This window comes from Hyla sarda, chromosome 7 (genome assembly GCF_029499605.1).
Source record: "Hyla sarda isolate aHylSar1 chromosome 7, aHylSar1.hap1, whole genome shotgun sequence".
NCBI lineage: Eukaryota > Metazoa > Chordata > Amphibia > Anura > Hylidae > Hyla > Hyla sarda.
This window is the reverse complement of record NC_079195.1, coordinates 138,113,738-138,130,413: the sequence shown is the minus strand read 5'-3', so window position 1 is coordinate 138,130,413 and position 16,676 is coordinate 138,113,738. Positions and strand designations below refer to the sequence as shown.

At 42.9% G+C, this 16,676-nt stretch overlaps 1 protein-coding gene across 2 annotated transcripts in view; it reads right to left on the bottom strand.

The window, feature by feature from the left end:
* Positions 1 to 16,676, bottom strand: part of BMPR1A (bone morphogenetic protein receptor type 1A) — a 139,892-nt gene that overhangs the window by 52,900 nt on the left and 70,316 nt on the right. For both annotated transcript variants that reach the window (XM_056530807.1, XM_056530806.1), the window contains exon 3: positions 15,749 to 15,886. In XM_056530807.1, the coding sequence (XP_056386782.1) occupies positions 15,749 to 15,830 (82 nt within the window). In that variant the 5' untranslated portion in view covers positions 15,831 to 15,886. The remainder of the gene's footprint in view (positions 1 to 15,748; positions 15,887 to 16,676) is intronic.

Genomic DNA, 16,676 nt, shown 5'->3' with positions numbered 1-16,676 from the left:
GTCTGTGGCAGGAAGACCAGCAGCAGAAGCGCTTGCCAGCGCCTGCTTCCAGCTTACGCAGACCCCGAATTGGATGGGTGCTTGCCGGCACCAGTTTTTTTGGAAGCGAATTCATTCATGATATCTCATCTGGCTGGTAAATATACATCTATTCGTTATTATATCTCTACTATATGGACTTGGACATATCTATTCACTTTATTTAATGTATGGACTGTGGTAAACCAATACAATTTTTTCGTGACATTCTACTTTAACATAATGGTAAATTTTTATTGATACTGCCATTTAGGAAAATAGACATACCAAATAAATAATATACAATATGTCTACTTCAGGTTTGCATCACAAAGTTGACATTTTTCCTTTTGGAAGACAGAGGGCTTCGAAGTTCAGCAGCAATTTTCAAATTTTTCACAACATTTTCAAAATTGGAATTTTTCAGGGACCAGTTCAGTTTTGAAGTGGATTTGAGGGGCCTTCATATTGGAAATACCCCATAAAGGACCCCATTATAAAAACTGCGCCCATCCAAGTTTTCAAAATTACATTCAGTAAGTTTGTTAACCCCTTAAGGACCGGGGGGGGGGGGTTCCGTTTTTGCATTTTCGTTTTTTGCTCCTTGCCTTTAAAAAATCATAACTCTTTCAATTTTGCACCTAAAAATCCATACGATTGCTAATTTTTTGCGCCAATTCTACTTTGTAATGACGTCAGTCATTTTGCCACAAAATCTACAGTGAAACGGAAAAAAAAAAATCATTGTGCGACAAAATTGAAAAAAAACTGCCGTTTTGTAACTTTTGGGGGCTTCCGTTTCTACGTAGTACATTTTTCGGTAAAAATGACACCTTATATTTATTCTGTAGGTCCATACGATTAAAATGATACCCTACTTATATAGGTTTGATTTTGTCGTACTTCTGGAAAAAAAAAACATAACTACATGCAGGAAAATTAACACGTTTAAAATTGTCATCTTCTGACCCCTATAACTTTTTTATTTTTTCGTGTATGGGGCGGTATGAGGGCTCATTTTTTGCGCCGTGATCTGAAGTTTTTAACTGTACCATTTTTGCATTGATAGGACTTATTGATGATATAAAAAGTGACCAAAAATGCACTATTTTGGACTTTGGAATTTTTTTGCGCGTACGCCATTGACCAAGCGGTTTAATTAACAATATATTTTTCTAATTCGGACATTTCCACACGCGGTGATACCATATGTTTATTTTTATTTACACTGGTTTTTTTTCATGGGAGAAGGGGGGTGATTCAAACTTAATAGGGGAGGAGTTGAATGATATTCATTAACTTTTTTTTTCCACTTTTTTTTTGCAGTGTTATAGCTCCCATAGGGACCTATAACACTGCACACACTGATCTTTATCATTGATCACTGGTTTCTCATAGGAAACCAGTGATCGATGATTCTGCCGCTTGACTGCTCATGCCTGGATCTCAGGCACTGAGCAGTCATTCGTCGATCGGACAGCGAGGAGGCAGGTAGGGGCCGCTGTCCTGTAAGCTGTTCGGGATGCCGCGATTTCGCAGCGGCTATCCCGAACAGCCCACTGAGTTAACCAGCAGCTTTTTCTTTCACTTTTAGCCATGCGGCTCAGCTCTGAGCGCGCGGCTAAAGGGTTAATCGATCGCGGCGCCGCGCGCTATTAGTGGCGGGTCCCGGCTTCACTATGACGCCGGGCCCGCCGTGATATGATGCGAGGTTACCGTGTAACCCTGCGTTATATCACGGGAGCAGGACCAAGGACGTACCTGTACGTCCTTGGTCCTTAAGGGGTTAAACCCTTTAGCTGTTTAACAGGAATAGTAGCAAAGTGAAGGAGAAAACTAAAATTCTCCATTTTTTACACTAACATGTTCTTGTAGACCCCCATGTAGAATTTTTACAAGGGGTAAAAGGAGAAAGCCCCCCAAAATGTGTAAACCAATTTCTCTCGAGTAAGGAAATACCTCATATGTAAACAAAGTGCTCTAGAGGGCTGAGAAGGGAAATGGTTTTTTGGGGGGAATGTCGCATTTAGGAAGTCTCTATGGTGCCGGAACAGCAAAAGCCCCACATGGCACAATATTTGGGAAAAAACACCCCTCAGGGCACGTAACAAGGGGTACAGTGAGCCTTTACACCCCAGAGGTGTTAGACAAATTTCTGATAAAGCTGGACGTGAAAATGAAAAATGTATTTATTTTTTCACTAAAATGCTGGTGTTACCCCAAATTTTTCATTTTCACAAGGGGTAATAGGAGAAAAAGCCTCCCAAATCTTTTATCCCATTTCTTCTGAGTATGGAAATTCCCCATATAGTAACATAGTTCATAAGGTTGAAAAAAGACCAAAGTCCATCAAGTTCAACCTATATCCCTAATGAGTCCCTATTGAGTTGATCCAGAGGAAGGCAAAAAACCCTCATACTAGAGGTAAAAATTCCTTCCAGACTCCAAATATGGCATCAGAATAAATCCCTGGATCAACATTCTATCCCTATAAATCTAAAATCCATAACCTGTAATGTTATTACTCTCCAAAAATGCATCCAGACACTTTTTGAACTCTTTCATAGAGTTCCCCATGACCACCTCCTCAGGCAGAGAATTACACAACCTCACTGCTCTTACAGTAAAGAATCCCCATCTGTGCTGGTGTAGAAACCTTCTTTCCTCTAAACGTAGAGGATGCCCCCTTGTTATAGATACAATCCTGGGTATAAATAGATCATGGGAGAGATCTCTTTACTGCCCCCTGATATATCTATACATAGTTATTAGGTCTTCCCTAAGCCTTCTTTTTTCTAAACTAAATAACCCTAATTCTGATAACCTTTCTGAGTACTGTAATCATCCCATTCCCCGTATTACCCTGGTTGCCCGTCTTTGAACCCTCTCCAGCCCCACTATATCTTTCTTGTACACTGGTGCCCAGTACTGTAAACAGTATTCTATGTGTGGTCTGATTAGTGATTTGTACAGCGGTATAATTATTTCCTTGTCATGGACATCTATGCCCCATGATTTTATTTGCCTTGGCAGCATCTGCCCGTCACTGGTCACTGCAGCTAAATTTACTATTAACTAAGACTCCTAAATCCTTTTCCATGTCAGTTGTCCCAAGTGTTCTCCCATTTAATACATAATCCCAGCCCGGATTTTTCTTCCCAATGTGCATAACCTTACATTTATCAGTGTTGAACCTCATCTGCCACTTCCCAGCCCAAACCTCCAACCTATTCAGATCCATTTGTAACAGTGCACTGTCCTCTATAGTGTTTACCGCTTTACAGAGTTTAGTATCATCTGCAAAGATTGCTACTATACTATTCAACCCCTCTACAAGGTCATTAATAAATATATTAAATAGAACAGGACCCAAGACGGACCCCTTTGGTACCCCACTAGTAACAGTCACCCAATCAGAATAAGTACCATTAGTAACCACCCTCTGTTTCCTATCACTGAGCCAGTTACTTACCCACTTACACACATTCTCCCCCAGCTCCATCCTTCTCATTTTATGCACCAACCTTTTATGTGGAACTGTATCGAATGCTTTGGAAAAATCTAGATATCCGACATCCAGTGATTCACCCTGGTCCAGTCTGGAGCTCACCTCCTCCATCCGTGCAATGTTAAGTTTAGGAAGTTATACTCACCTGTCCCCGCCGCTCCGGACCGCATCCTCACCGCTCCCGATGCTGTCCCAGGGGCTCCCGATGCTGTCCCGCTGCCTTCTTCGGGATCCTCCGGCTTCTTCCGAAATCTTCTCCGGTGTCCGGGCCTCGCTTTCTGGTGACATTATTACGCTGCTGCGTCGGCACGGCGTGCGTAGTTACTAGAGATGATCGAACTTACAGTAAATTCGATTCGTCACGAACTTCTCGGCTCAGCAGTTGATGACATTTCCTGCGTAAATTAGTTCAGCCTTCAGGTGCTCCGATGGGCTGGAAAAGGTGGATACAGTCCTAGGAAAGAGTCTCCTAGGATTGTATCCACCTTTTCCAGCCCACCGGAGCACCGGAAAGCTGAACTAATTTATGCAGGAAAAGTCATCAACTGCCGAGCGGAGAAGTTCGTGACGAATCGAATTTACTGTAAGTTCGCTCATCTCTAGTAGTTACGTAATAACAACGCCGGAAAGCGAGGCCCGGACCCTGGAGAAGATACAGAAGATCCCGGAGGATCCTGAAGTGGACCCGGAGAAGCGGGGACAGGTAAACAAACCTGTCGGGGATGCTTAAACTGCTATCCGACAGCAGCTTAAGCATTTTGCGCTGTCGGATAGCAGTTAATGCGATGGCCCCAACATATAAAAGCATCCTATGTCGATGCTGACCAATAGAGATGAGCGAACTTGCAGTAAATTCGATTTGTCACGAACTTCTCGGCTCGGCAGTTGATGTCTTATCCTGCATAAATTAGTTCAGCTTTCAGGTGCTCCAGTGGGCTGGAAAAGGTGGATACAGTCCTAGAAGACTCTTTGCTAGGAATGTATCCACCTTTTCCAGCCCACCGGAGCACCTGAAAGCTGAACTAATTTATGCAGGATAAGACATCAACTGCCGAGCCAAGAAGTTTGTGACGAATCGAATTTACTGTAAGTTCGCTCATCTCTACTGACAAACATGCGATGGCCTCTGAGAGGCCATCGTATGTCGATTTTATCATATGTCGGGGCAATCGCATGTCGGGGGGGGGGGGGGGGGGGTTACTGTACATACAATACACCTGTACTGTACATACAATCACCTTTTGATCCCTTTTTAAATATTGGTACCACATTTGCCATGCGCCAGTCCTGGGGAACAGTCCCTGTTACTATAGAGTCCCTGAATATTAAAATAGGGGTCTGTCGATCACATTACTTAATTCCTTTAGAACACGGGGGTGAATGCCACCTGGACCTGGTGATTTGTCTATTTTGATTTTTTGTAGGCGGCACTGTACTTCTTCCTGGGTTAGACAGGTGACCTGTACTGGGGAGTTTACCTTATCTCGCTGTATTTCACCTGGCATTTCATTTTCCTCGGTGAACACAGTGGAGAAGAATTTGTTTAATATATTTATGATCCACGTTTATAATTTCTTTCTCGTCGTTTTTTTAAAGGGCCTACATTTTCATTTTTGATCTTTTTGCTATTTATATAGTTAAAGAAAACTTTGGGGTTAGTTTTACTCTCTTTGGCAATGAGCCTTTCAGTCTCTATTTTTGCGGTTATCTGTTTTTTTCATATTTTACTTTTTTCTCTATAGCTTTTTAATGCTACTTCACTGCCATCCTGTTTTAGTAGTTTAAATGCTTTATTTTTGTCATTTATTGCCCCCTTAACATTTTTTTGTTCATCCATATTGGTTTTCTTTTATTTTTGACCCTTTTATTCCCATAAGGTATATACATCTTGCAAGGAAAATTAAGATATGTTTAAAAGTCTCCCATTTAGTGTCAGTATTTTTGTTTGAGAACATTATCCCATTTTATATTGTTAAGGGCTTCTCTGAGTTGATCAAACTTTGCCTTCCTAAAGTTCATTGTTTTTGTGGCCCCTCGAGAGATTCCCTTATTGAAGAACAAGTTATAATGTATTCTATTATGGTCACTATTTTCTAGGTATCCTTCTACTTGCACATTACTTTATCAGGTCTGCTGGTTAATATTAAGTCTAGTAGGGCGTCCCCTCTGGTCAGGCCCTGCACCATTTGGGACAGATAATTGTCTTTAGCTATAGTCAGAAACCTGTTTACTTTATGAGATTCACAGGTCTCAGTCTCCCAATTTATATCAGGATAGTTAAAGTCCCCCATTATGATCACATCATTTTGATTTGCTGCCTTGTTTATTTGCCTCAGTAATTGATTTTCTGCCTCTTTCATTATGTTTGGTGGCTTATAGCAAACCCCTATCAGGACTTTTTTTTAATGTCCATATATTTCTACCCATAATGACTCCACATTATCGTTTCCCTCCCGTATATCCTCCAGAAGTGCGGCCTTCAGACTATTTCACATACAGACAAACTCCTCCCCCTTTCCGTTTTGTCCGATCCTTCCTGACTAGACTATAACCCTGTATGTTGACCGCCCAGTCACAGCTATCATCCAACCAAGTCTCTGTTATACACACATCTGTTCTGGCACCATGGGTGCTTTGTAAATGCACATGGCCTTCAATTCCAGACACATTCTCTCTCCAAAAGCCCAATGGTGCTCCTTCTCTTCTGAAAATTGTAGTTCACCCGCAGAGCACTTTACATACACACATGGGGTATTTCCATACTCTGAAGAATTTTCGTAAAGCTTGGACGTGAAAATGAAAATGTTTTCACTAAAATGCTGGTGTTATCCCATATTTTTCATTTGGGGTAATAGGAAAAAAGCCTCCCAAAATTTGTAACACAATTTCTTCTAACACTTGTAGGGTGATAAGGCTCATTATACCCCTTATGTTCTTCCATGAGGGGTGTAGTTTCTAAAAAGGGTCACATGTGGGAGTTTTTTTGCGTTTATGTCAGAACCATTGTAACGATCAGCCACCCCTGTGCAAATCACCTCAAATGTACTTTGCGCTCTCACTCCTGAGCCTTGTTGTGCACCCACAAAGCATTTTACATTCACATATGGGGTATTTCCGTACTCAGATGAAACTGTTACAAATTTTGGGGGTCTTTTCCTTTTACCTCTTTGTGAAAACGAAGAGTATGGGGCAAAACCAGCATGTTGGTGTAATAAAAAAAATTAAAAAAAATTTACAACATGCTGGAGTAGACCCCAAATTTGCCTTTTCATAAGGGTTAAAAGCACCACAAAATTTGTTAGGCAATTTCTCCCAAGTAAGGAAATACCCCCTATGTGGCCCTAAACTGTTTCCTTGAAATACGACAGGGCTTTGAAATGAGAGCGCGCCATGCGCATTTGAGGCCTAAATTAGGGATTTGCATAGGGACGGACCCAGATGCAAGAATTAGACTTGCCTCAGACACCAAAATTACCCTACATGTTTCCCAAAGACTTGCAAAACTCCCAGCATGCCTGGACAGTCTATGGCTGTCTGGCAATACTGGGAGTTTTGCAACAGCTGGAGACTCCATTTTGGTAACTGTCGTAAAAGACTTTTTTTTATTTGGGGTGGTGGACTGTGTAGGGGTATATGTATATGTAGTATTTTACTTTTTATTTCGTGTAAGTGTAGTGTAATGTTTTAGGGTACATTCACATGGACAAGGGTTTACAGCTGGTTTCAGCAGGGGAAAATTAGCTGCATCTCAAACTTGCAGCAAGAAACTTACTGTAAACCCCTGCCCATGTGAATGTACCCTGTGTACATTCACATGGGTGGGGGAACCTCCAGGTGTTGCAAAACTACAACTACCAGCATAACCTTTGGCTGTCCATGCATGCTGGGGGTTGTAGTTAGGCACACTGTTTGCAAAACACAGTGTTTGTTACTTAACTACGTGTTTTGCAACCAGTGTGCCTCCAGCTGTTACAAGACTACAACTCCCAGCATGTCCAGACAGCCGAAGGACATGTTCGGAGTTGTAGTTATCAGCTTGGAGACCACTGTGTAGTAGTTTCCAAACTGTAGCCCTCCAGATGTTGAAAATCTTCAACTTCAAGCATGCTCAGACAAGCATGCTGGGAGTTGTAGTTTTGCAACATCTGGAAGGGCTACAATTTGGACATCACTACACAGTGGTCTCCAAACCGTAGCCCTCCAGATGTCGCAAAAAAACAACTCCCAGCATGCCCAGACAGCCTTTGGCAACTCCTAGAAGGCAGCGGTGAAGATAACTTACCACTGATCTCCTTGCTGCCGCCGGTCCCGGCACCCGCCGTCATCTATAACCCCTCGGGCATCCCGGGCCAGGCAGAGTGGGTATTTAAACTTTAATCCCCCCCCGCCCCCAACTGCCATTGGTAGGTCAGTCCTAACCAACCAATGGCAGGGGAAAGGAGGAGGTGGCCACCTCGCTCCCATCCTTTAGGATGATCGGGGCTGTCTCTGACAGCTCCGATCATCCCTATTTTCCGGGCTATCGGGTCATCAGACACCCTATCAGCCTGTAATCGCCTATCTGAATTGATCGCCTACCTCTCAGGACCTCCCCAGGGTTTGCACCGGGTGCCTGCTGAATACCTTTAGCAGGAATCCCAGTCCAGTTCCCACCCGGCGCATGGCAAGGACCGAAATTTCCACGGGCGTCCTAAAGTACCAGGGAGCAAGGGTGTAACTGTACGCCCTTTGTCCACAACAGGTTAAACAACACAATGTAACAAGTCAATCACACTTCTGTGAAATTACACTGTTCACTCAGGAAGCAAACACCAATTGACAATCAATTTCATATGCTGTTGTGCAAATGGAACAGACAACAAGTGGAAATTATAGGCAATTAGCAAGACACCATCAATAAAGGAGTGGTTCTGCAGGTGGTGATCACAGACCACTTCTCAGTTCTTATGCTTCCTGGCTGATGTTTTGGTCACTTTTGAATGCTGCCGGTGCTTTCACTCTACTGGTAGCACGAGACGAAGTCTACAACCCACACAAGTGGCTCAGGTAGTGTAGCTCATCCAGGATGGCACATTAATGCGAGCTGTGGCAAGGTGGTTTGATGTGTCAGCGTAGTGTCCAGAGCATGGAGGCACTACCAGGAGACAGGCCAATACATCAGGAGACGTGGAGGCGGCCATAGGAGGGCAACAACCTTGCAGCAGGACCGCTACCTCCGCCTTTGTGCAAGAGGGAGCAGGAGGAGCACTGCCAGAGCCCTGCAAAATGACTTCTAGCAGGCCACAAATGTGCATTTGTCCTCTCAAACGGTCAGAAAAAGACTTCATGAGGGTGGTATGATGGCCAGACATCCACAGGTGGGGGTTGTGCTTACAGCACAGCACCGTGCAGGACGTTTGTCATTTACCAAAAAACACCAAGATTGGCAAATTCATCACTGGCGCTCTGTGCTCTTCACAGATGAAAGCAGGTTCACACTGAGCACATGTGACAGATGTGACAGATTCTGGAGACGCAGTGGAGAACGTTCTGCTGCCTGTAACATCCTCCAGGATGACTGGTTTGGCGGTGGGTCAGTAATGGTGTGGGGTGGCATTTCTTTGGGGTGCCGCACAGCCCTCCATGTGCTCAGATCCTCAGACTTCTTGTGAGAACATATGCTGGTGCGGTTGGGCCCTGGGTTCCTCCTAATGCAAGACAATGCTAGACCTCATGTGGCTGGAGTTTGTCAGCAGTTTCTGCAAGAGGAAGGCATTGATGCTATGGACTGGCCTGTCCATTCTCCAGACCTGAATTCGATTGAGCACATCTGGGGAAAAAATGTCTCGCTCCATCTACCAGACTGTCCAGGATTTGGCGAATGCTTTAGTCCAGGTCTGGGAGAACATCCCTCAGGAGACCCTCTGCCATCTCATCAAGAGCATGCCCAGGCATTGTAGGGAGGTCATATGGGCACGTGGAGGCCACACACACTACTGAGCCTCATTTTGACTTGTTTCAAGGACATTACATCAAAGTTGAATCAGCCTGTAATGTGGTTTTCCACTTTGATTTTAAGTGCAACTACATAGCCAGACCTCCATGGGTTGATAAATTTGATTTCCAATGATTGTTGTGTGATTTTGTTGTTAGCACATTCAACTATGTAAAGATGAAAGTATTTCATACAATTAGCTCATCAATTCAGATCTAGGATATGATATCTTAGTGTTGCCTTTATTTTTTTTGAGTAGTGTATATCCAGGGTAAGCATGTTGGAACACTTCAGCATATGGATAGATTTAGTTTTTGTACCCTGCAGTGCTCCATCTAAACAAAAGTGAAGTGTGAAAAATACCTAAAGAGGTTTTCTACAAGTTAAATATTTAAGATTATCCTTAGGATAGGACATCAATAATTGGTCAGTGGGAGTCTAATGGACCCTCATAGATATAAGCTAGAAGTCGGCTAAACCGGCCAACTGTTTATATTGTATGTGGGCCTTGCTGATCTTTAAGAGATGATGTCAGGAGAGAGAAGGCCCCAGCATGTTGGATTTCAGTTATCTGAAACTTTAGTTCAGAGAGATAAGCCTGTTTGGTAGCGGTTTACCCATCTCTCTCCATAAAGAGCACAAAAATGTTCAGCTGTATCGTAGAATTAAGCGTATGGACAGATTGGGAGAGATTCGTCAGCTGAATGAGAATTTGACCAACACCTGTTAAAGCTTAAAGGGTAGCTCCCACCATCATGATTTTTTTTTTTTCTGTCCCTGCCTATTGCACTTCTATCCCACTCTATCTATTTTTTTACTATTTTTAAAATGGCATTTTGTCTGCCTGGTAGTGTGCTCACTACCAGGCAGACTTCCCCAGCAGGCACCACGTCACTGATGCCTGCTGGGGGGGACTTCCGCCCTTAGTTCTCCCAACAGGGTGCCTCCAGCTGTTTCACCACTACAACTCCCAGCATGCCCTGACATCTATTGGCTGTCAGGGCATGCTGGGAGTTGTAGTGGTAAAACAACTGGAGGCACCCAGGACAGGAGATTCATGGGGGAAGGAGTGAGCCAGGAGCCGATGCGGGCGGGAGGGACGGGTGCGGGGGAGACTCTTCCTGCCGCTCGGTAAGTAAACCCAAACAACCCCCATCCCCCCCCCCTGTACCTTGCAGCAGCGCCCCCCATCCCGCTCGTACCTTGCAGCAGCGCCCCGCACCTTGCAGCAGCTCCCCCCATCCCCCCCGTACCTTGGAGCAGCTCCGATGCGGAGCCCTGGCTGTTACTGCGCCTGCGCAAAATTTCGACTGACGCCCTGCCGGAATCACTCGGAATTTTGCAGTGACGTCACTCCGCACTGCATTCGGCCACTAGGAGGGCGCCCCCTAGTGGCCGAATTTCAAATTGCTTTTAAAATGTTTTAAAAGCATTTTTTTAAATAAAAGTATATTAGAGATATGTTGTAGTACTTGAGTACTACAACATATCAAAAAATAATTTTCATGATAGTGCCCATTTAAAGCTATTTAATTTCCCATAATATGACCCCAGTGTACCTTGTCCACAGTACATGGTCTTCCAAATTTTAAACCCATAAACCCCTTCACAAAATACCCCTGATAAGACCTCCTGGAGTATTTTTTCAAATAATGGGTCAGAGTACCTTGCATTGGGGGTTTTGCATGTTTCCTTAACTCCTCAAAGACCAGGCCTGTTTTTTCAAATCTGGGATGTATGTCTTTATTTGAGAATAACTCTGGTAATATTTTGCCAATAAAAACAATTCTGACATTGTTTTTTTTGTCACAAGTTGTACTTGTACTAAAAGTTAATCGATCTCATTTGTATTTTTTTATTGACAATGCAAGAAACCGTGAAATTTTTAAAAAAGAAGTTTTTTTGTTATTTTGACGTTAATAGGTTCCATATATTTATACATAATGTTTATTTTTTTATCAAAAATTATAATTTCATATGTCTACTTTATTTTCTCAACTTGCAGCAACTGAGAAGTAGTAGAACATGGGAACCCCCCCCCCTCCCCCCGAATGACACCATTTTGTACAGTGAGTATTTTAATACCAGTTTTTTGGCAGGAATTATTACAAAGTCAGTGTTAAAAAATCGAAACTAGCTTTTTTTTTTACAAATGCATCAATTGTGGGACATTTTTTGTACATCACTTCTGATATTGAAAGAAATGCTCCCTGTATTTTATTTTGCTGCTTGTTCCATGTTCGGAAATACCCTCGCTTAGACCATATATGGTTCCTTGGCCACGTAGTAGGACTCAGAAGGAGAGGAGCACCATTTGGCTTTCGTGGCAGAACAGTACCCCCACCCCCACAAGTGACCCCATTTATATACTGCACCCCTACAAGTTATTGGCTGGATCAGGGACCTCTCTGATTGGTCCTTGGTAGGCTGGCAGTATAACGCGTCTGTCTGCGACAGTTAAGGCTCCTGATGGATATATCCGCCATGTTGTGGGAATAAGCACCCGCTCATGGCGAATATAGCCATCACTGCTGCGGCTGGGTAGCTCAGTGTGTCCGCTCATGACTGTCGGCGGGAAATCCGCCGCTATGAGTGGACACACAAAGCTACCCAGCCGCAGCAGGGAGCTCATTACCGTGACTGCTGCATAATGTGTAGGATCACATGGTGGACATCCGCAGCATATTACATGCTGCGGATGTCCGCCAATGCGATCCTACACATTATGCATTTTTTTTTTTGATTTTTTTTTTTTTTACACCTTTTTATTTTTACACTTTTTAATGCTTTGGAATACTTAGTATTCCAAACCATTGCAGGTATATGCTGCCTGCCAGTTTTCACTAGCAGGCAGCATATCAGGACGTGCCTCTGGCACGTCCTACAGGCAATACCCAGGGCAGACCTGGGGGTCTTTGTAGGACCCCCGGCTGCCCAGGTATGCAGCAGCACCCCGCGATGCCTCGGCCAGCCGCTTATTACACACAGCACCCCGCGATCTCGGCAGTGCAGCAGGGTCCCGGCTGTGTGATACAGCCGAGTCCCTGCTGCGATCTCGTGGGTGCACTGGGCAGCACCCACGAGAATAATGGACGAGTATAGACGTCCATTTGCGGGAACGGCCGCCAAACTGGACGTCTAAACTCGTCCATGGTCGTTATCGGGTTAAATGTGCAGTGCTCTCTCCCCACTTGAGGGAGAGAGCACTTGCGACAACAGTTTAGGGATGGCCACACACAAAACATTCCCAGAATGAGGAATGAGAGCATAGAGTTTGGGGCGGGCAAAATTTTTCCTTTGACAAAGGAAAAAATTGGGGTAACACCAGCATTTTTGTGATTTTTCTTTTTCTTCTCATTTTTACGGCCCACTGTTCCGAACACCTGTGAGGTGTAAATACTCCCTGTACCCCTTGTTACCTTCCTTAAGGGGTGTAGTTTGCAAAAATGATGGCACATGTGGGGGTTCCACTGTTCTGCCACCATGGGAGCTTTGTGAACACACATGGCCCCCAACTTCAATTCTAGCAAAATTCTCTCCAAATGCCCAATGGCGCTCCTTCTCTTCTGAGCCATGTGGTGCCCCAACAAAGCCATTCACTTCCAAATATGAGGTATTTCCCAAGAAATGGGTTTACAAATTCTGGGAGTGCATTTTCCCCTATTATCCCTTGAGAAAATAAAAATTGGGATAACACCAGCATTTTTGTGAAAAAAAAAAAAAAAAAAAAAAAAACATTTTCACATCCCACTTTAACGAAAATGTGTCAAACACCTGTAGGGTGTTCCTTGAGGGGTGTAGATTCCAAAATAGCGAGCCCTGTTTTTTTTATTTTTTTTCTGTTCTGGCACCATAGGGATTCCTAAATGCAACATGCCCCTCAAAAACCATTGTAGCAAAATTCCTTCTCCAAAAGCCAAAATTTAGCTCCTCCACTTCTGAACATTGTAGTGTGTCCGCAGAGCACTTTACGTCCACATATGGTATTCTCGAGAGAAATAGGGTTACAAATTTTGGGGGGGCTTTTTCTTCACCTACCCCTTGTAAAAATGAAAATAAATAAAATAAAATGAGGCTACAAGAAAATGTTAGTGTAAAAAATGGAGATTTAATTTTTTCCTCCTGCGGCTATTCCTAAACACCTAAAGGGTTAAACTTTCTGAACGTAATTTTGAATACTTTTGCAGTTAAACTTTGAAGCCTTCTAATGCCTTCAAAAAGTAAAAAACATTGATATTGTAGCAGAGAGCTTCAAAGTTCGAAAAATTTTGTATTAACAAAAATATATTACTAACAAAGTAAAATATGTCACAAAAAAATCTCTGAATCAGTATAGGTAAAAGCATCCCAGAGTTTTAATGCATAAGGTGACAAGTCAGATTTGCTAAAAATGCTCTGGTCCTTAAGGTAAAAATAGGCTTTGTCCTTAAAACCTTAAGGACAAAGGGCGTACCAGTATGCCCTCATCCCGCTCCCCTTCAATGAGCGGGGTGGTTATGAGCTGAACCCACGTCATAGCGGCTGGTTCCCGGTGATGCCCGACATTAACCCCTTAGATGCCGCAATCAAAGTTGACTGTGGCATCTAAAGTGGAAAAAAAAGATATCCTGGCAGCTCAGCGGAGCTGATCAGGACCACCGTGGTGTCCCGATCAGCTTAGACGACGGCGGGAGGGCCCTTACCTGCCTCCTTGGTGTCCGATCGTTGGTCTGAAGCTACAGTCAGCCTCAGCAGGCTGGAGCAGCAGAGCACCGATAACACTGATCATTGCTATGCTATGGCATATCATTGAACAGTTTATGCAATCAGAAGATTGCATGTAATAATCCCCTATGGGAACTATAAAATTGTGTAAACCAAGTTAAAAAAAAGATAATTAATAACGTACTATAAAATATGTTAATTAAACTTCAGTCAATGGCGTTTACGTAAAAAAAAATTACCAAAAGTCCCCCAAAATTTATAAAATGGCGTTTAGTTTTTTTTTTCCCCCAATCTTGCCCCACAAATATATTTTTTCTCGTTTCGCAGTCGATTTTGTGATGAAAGGATTTATGGTATTGCAAAGTAAAATTGGTGGCGCAAAAAACAAGCTCTCATATGGGTATGTAGTAGGGCTGCACGATATGGGGAAAATGTGCGATTGCGATTTTGGGCCTAAATATTGCAATATAATTAAAAAAAAAAATTTGTGAAATCCCCCCCAATTTCATGTCCAATCGCCTCCATTTCACATCCACCAACCCATTTTATGCCGACCGCCTAGTTCACATGCTCCCCCCTTCCGTCACATTCTTATATTCTTCTACTGCAGCAATACACTGGGTTTAGCAGGCGAATTTCAAATCTTGCGCGGGACCCGGGAAACCTAGTGTATTGCTGCAGTACAAGACCTTTCCCTATCAGCCAATCACTTGCTTGACATGTGACACCACTGCGGCCAGTGATTGGCTGAAATGGGAAAGGCCCCTACACCCTGTACTAAGAAGAGATGTAACTCTGGAGCGCACGGAGACGAATCTGAAGGGACCGGGACATGTGAGCAGAAGGGTTTTTTATTTTTCTCCCTGCGCCCTTAGCTCAGTGTTTTTCTAGCAGGGTGCCTCCAGCTGTTGTGAAATACTACTCCCAGCATGCCCGGACAGCCTTTGCCGGTCCAGAGTAGGAGCAAAGAGTTAAAGTTTTTAAGAGTTATAGTTATAGTATTTAAATTAGTTTTTACCTGCTCTGGCCGACCCCCGCCACGGGAGCCAGCGTGAGCAAATAATCGCATGTTTTCCGGGGGGCTGTATGGCCATATCGCAAAAAGCAAAAATAGTGATTTGATTGCTTTTGCAATATATCGTGCAGCCCTAGTATGTAGGTGGAAAATTGAAAGTGTTCTGCTTTTTAGAAGGTGAGGAGGAAAAAACAAAGTGCAAACATGAAAAAACCCATTGTCTTTTATGGGTTAAGAAAGCATCCACAACAGAAATATATTTTTAGTTTTATACCATCAATATCTGCATATTCTTGGTGGAGTTTTACAGTTTTCATATGGACAAGACCTTATAAATGCAACACATGGCAGTCACATACATTACAGGTTCTACATACAGGAGACTTGAGGGTGAATTCACACATGGGATATATTAGAATAATGTTGCACCATTTTGCTTTGCTTCCGGTAAAGAATGGATTTGTCCCAGAGAACCATGCAAGCACTTGAATTTACATTTATCCGAGCGGCAGGGAACCTGATAACTCACCTTGACTGTGAACAGCTAATAAGATAAATCCAACCAAAGCGGCCATTACATGTTCTACCATTTTCACGTTCTTCAATGGCATCACTTCACCAAATCACAAAAAATTTAGATGAGGAACTATTTGCAATGACAGTGATCCTGTACAAATAAAATAGAAAAAAATAAATAAAAATTATGAGAGACTCCACAGTGTGATGAATCCAAAATAATTTATAGCCTGACAATCTCAAAACAAGAGTGCATAGGCAACCAAACATACATAAAATATTAAATACATAATATATGTAATATACATACATAAAATAAAAAAAAATAAAAAATACAAAATATATGTAATACACATACATAAAATAAATACAAAATATATGTAATATATCAAATATACATTATACTGGAAACCGGTATTACAATTTGTACAGCCCCTACTGTTCTATACCAAGCTGCCCACAAGCAGGTCACCATGATCATAGCGTCAATGCTATACTGATACTATTTAAGCTAAGTTTTCCAGCTCCGACAAATTCATTTCTGCTGCAAACACAAAATGATGCATAGTCCTCTACGTAATTACAATAATATTCAGACTTTTGATCATTGGAGCTAAAATTGGAGCTAGACCTCAAAGAAATTGTGGCACAAATTATACACCTAAACAGTTAATGCAGACAAAGGAGATTTGTATTAAGATGAATGGAAAGCAAATTTTGGCTTTCATTGGCCTCTTGTTTCGGTGAGCTTGACCTGCACGACCCTGTCAGCCTGGCGCTATTCCTGAATGGAATAATTTGTATTTGTTCAAGGATGTGCCTCAATTACTGTTGGTGGCTGCTTCCACCATAAATAACTCAATCCGTCTGTTCATCAGAACCCAAGAACTTTCCTCGTTAATTGGGGCTCTGCGGCTATGTAACACACAGGCACATTACTT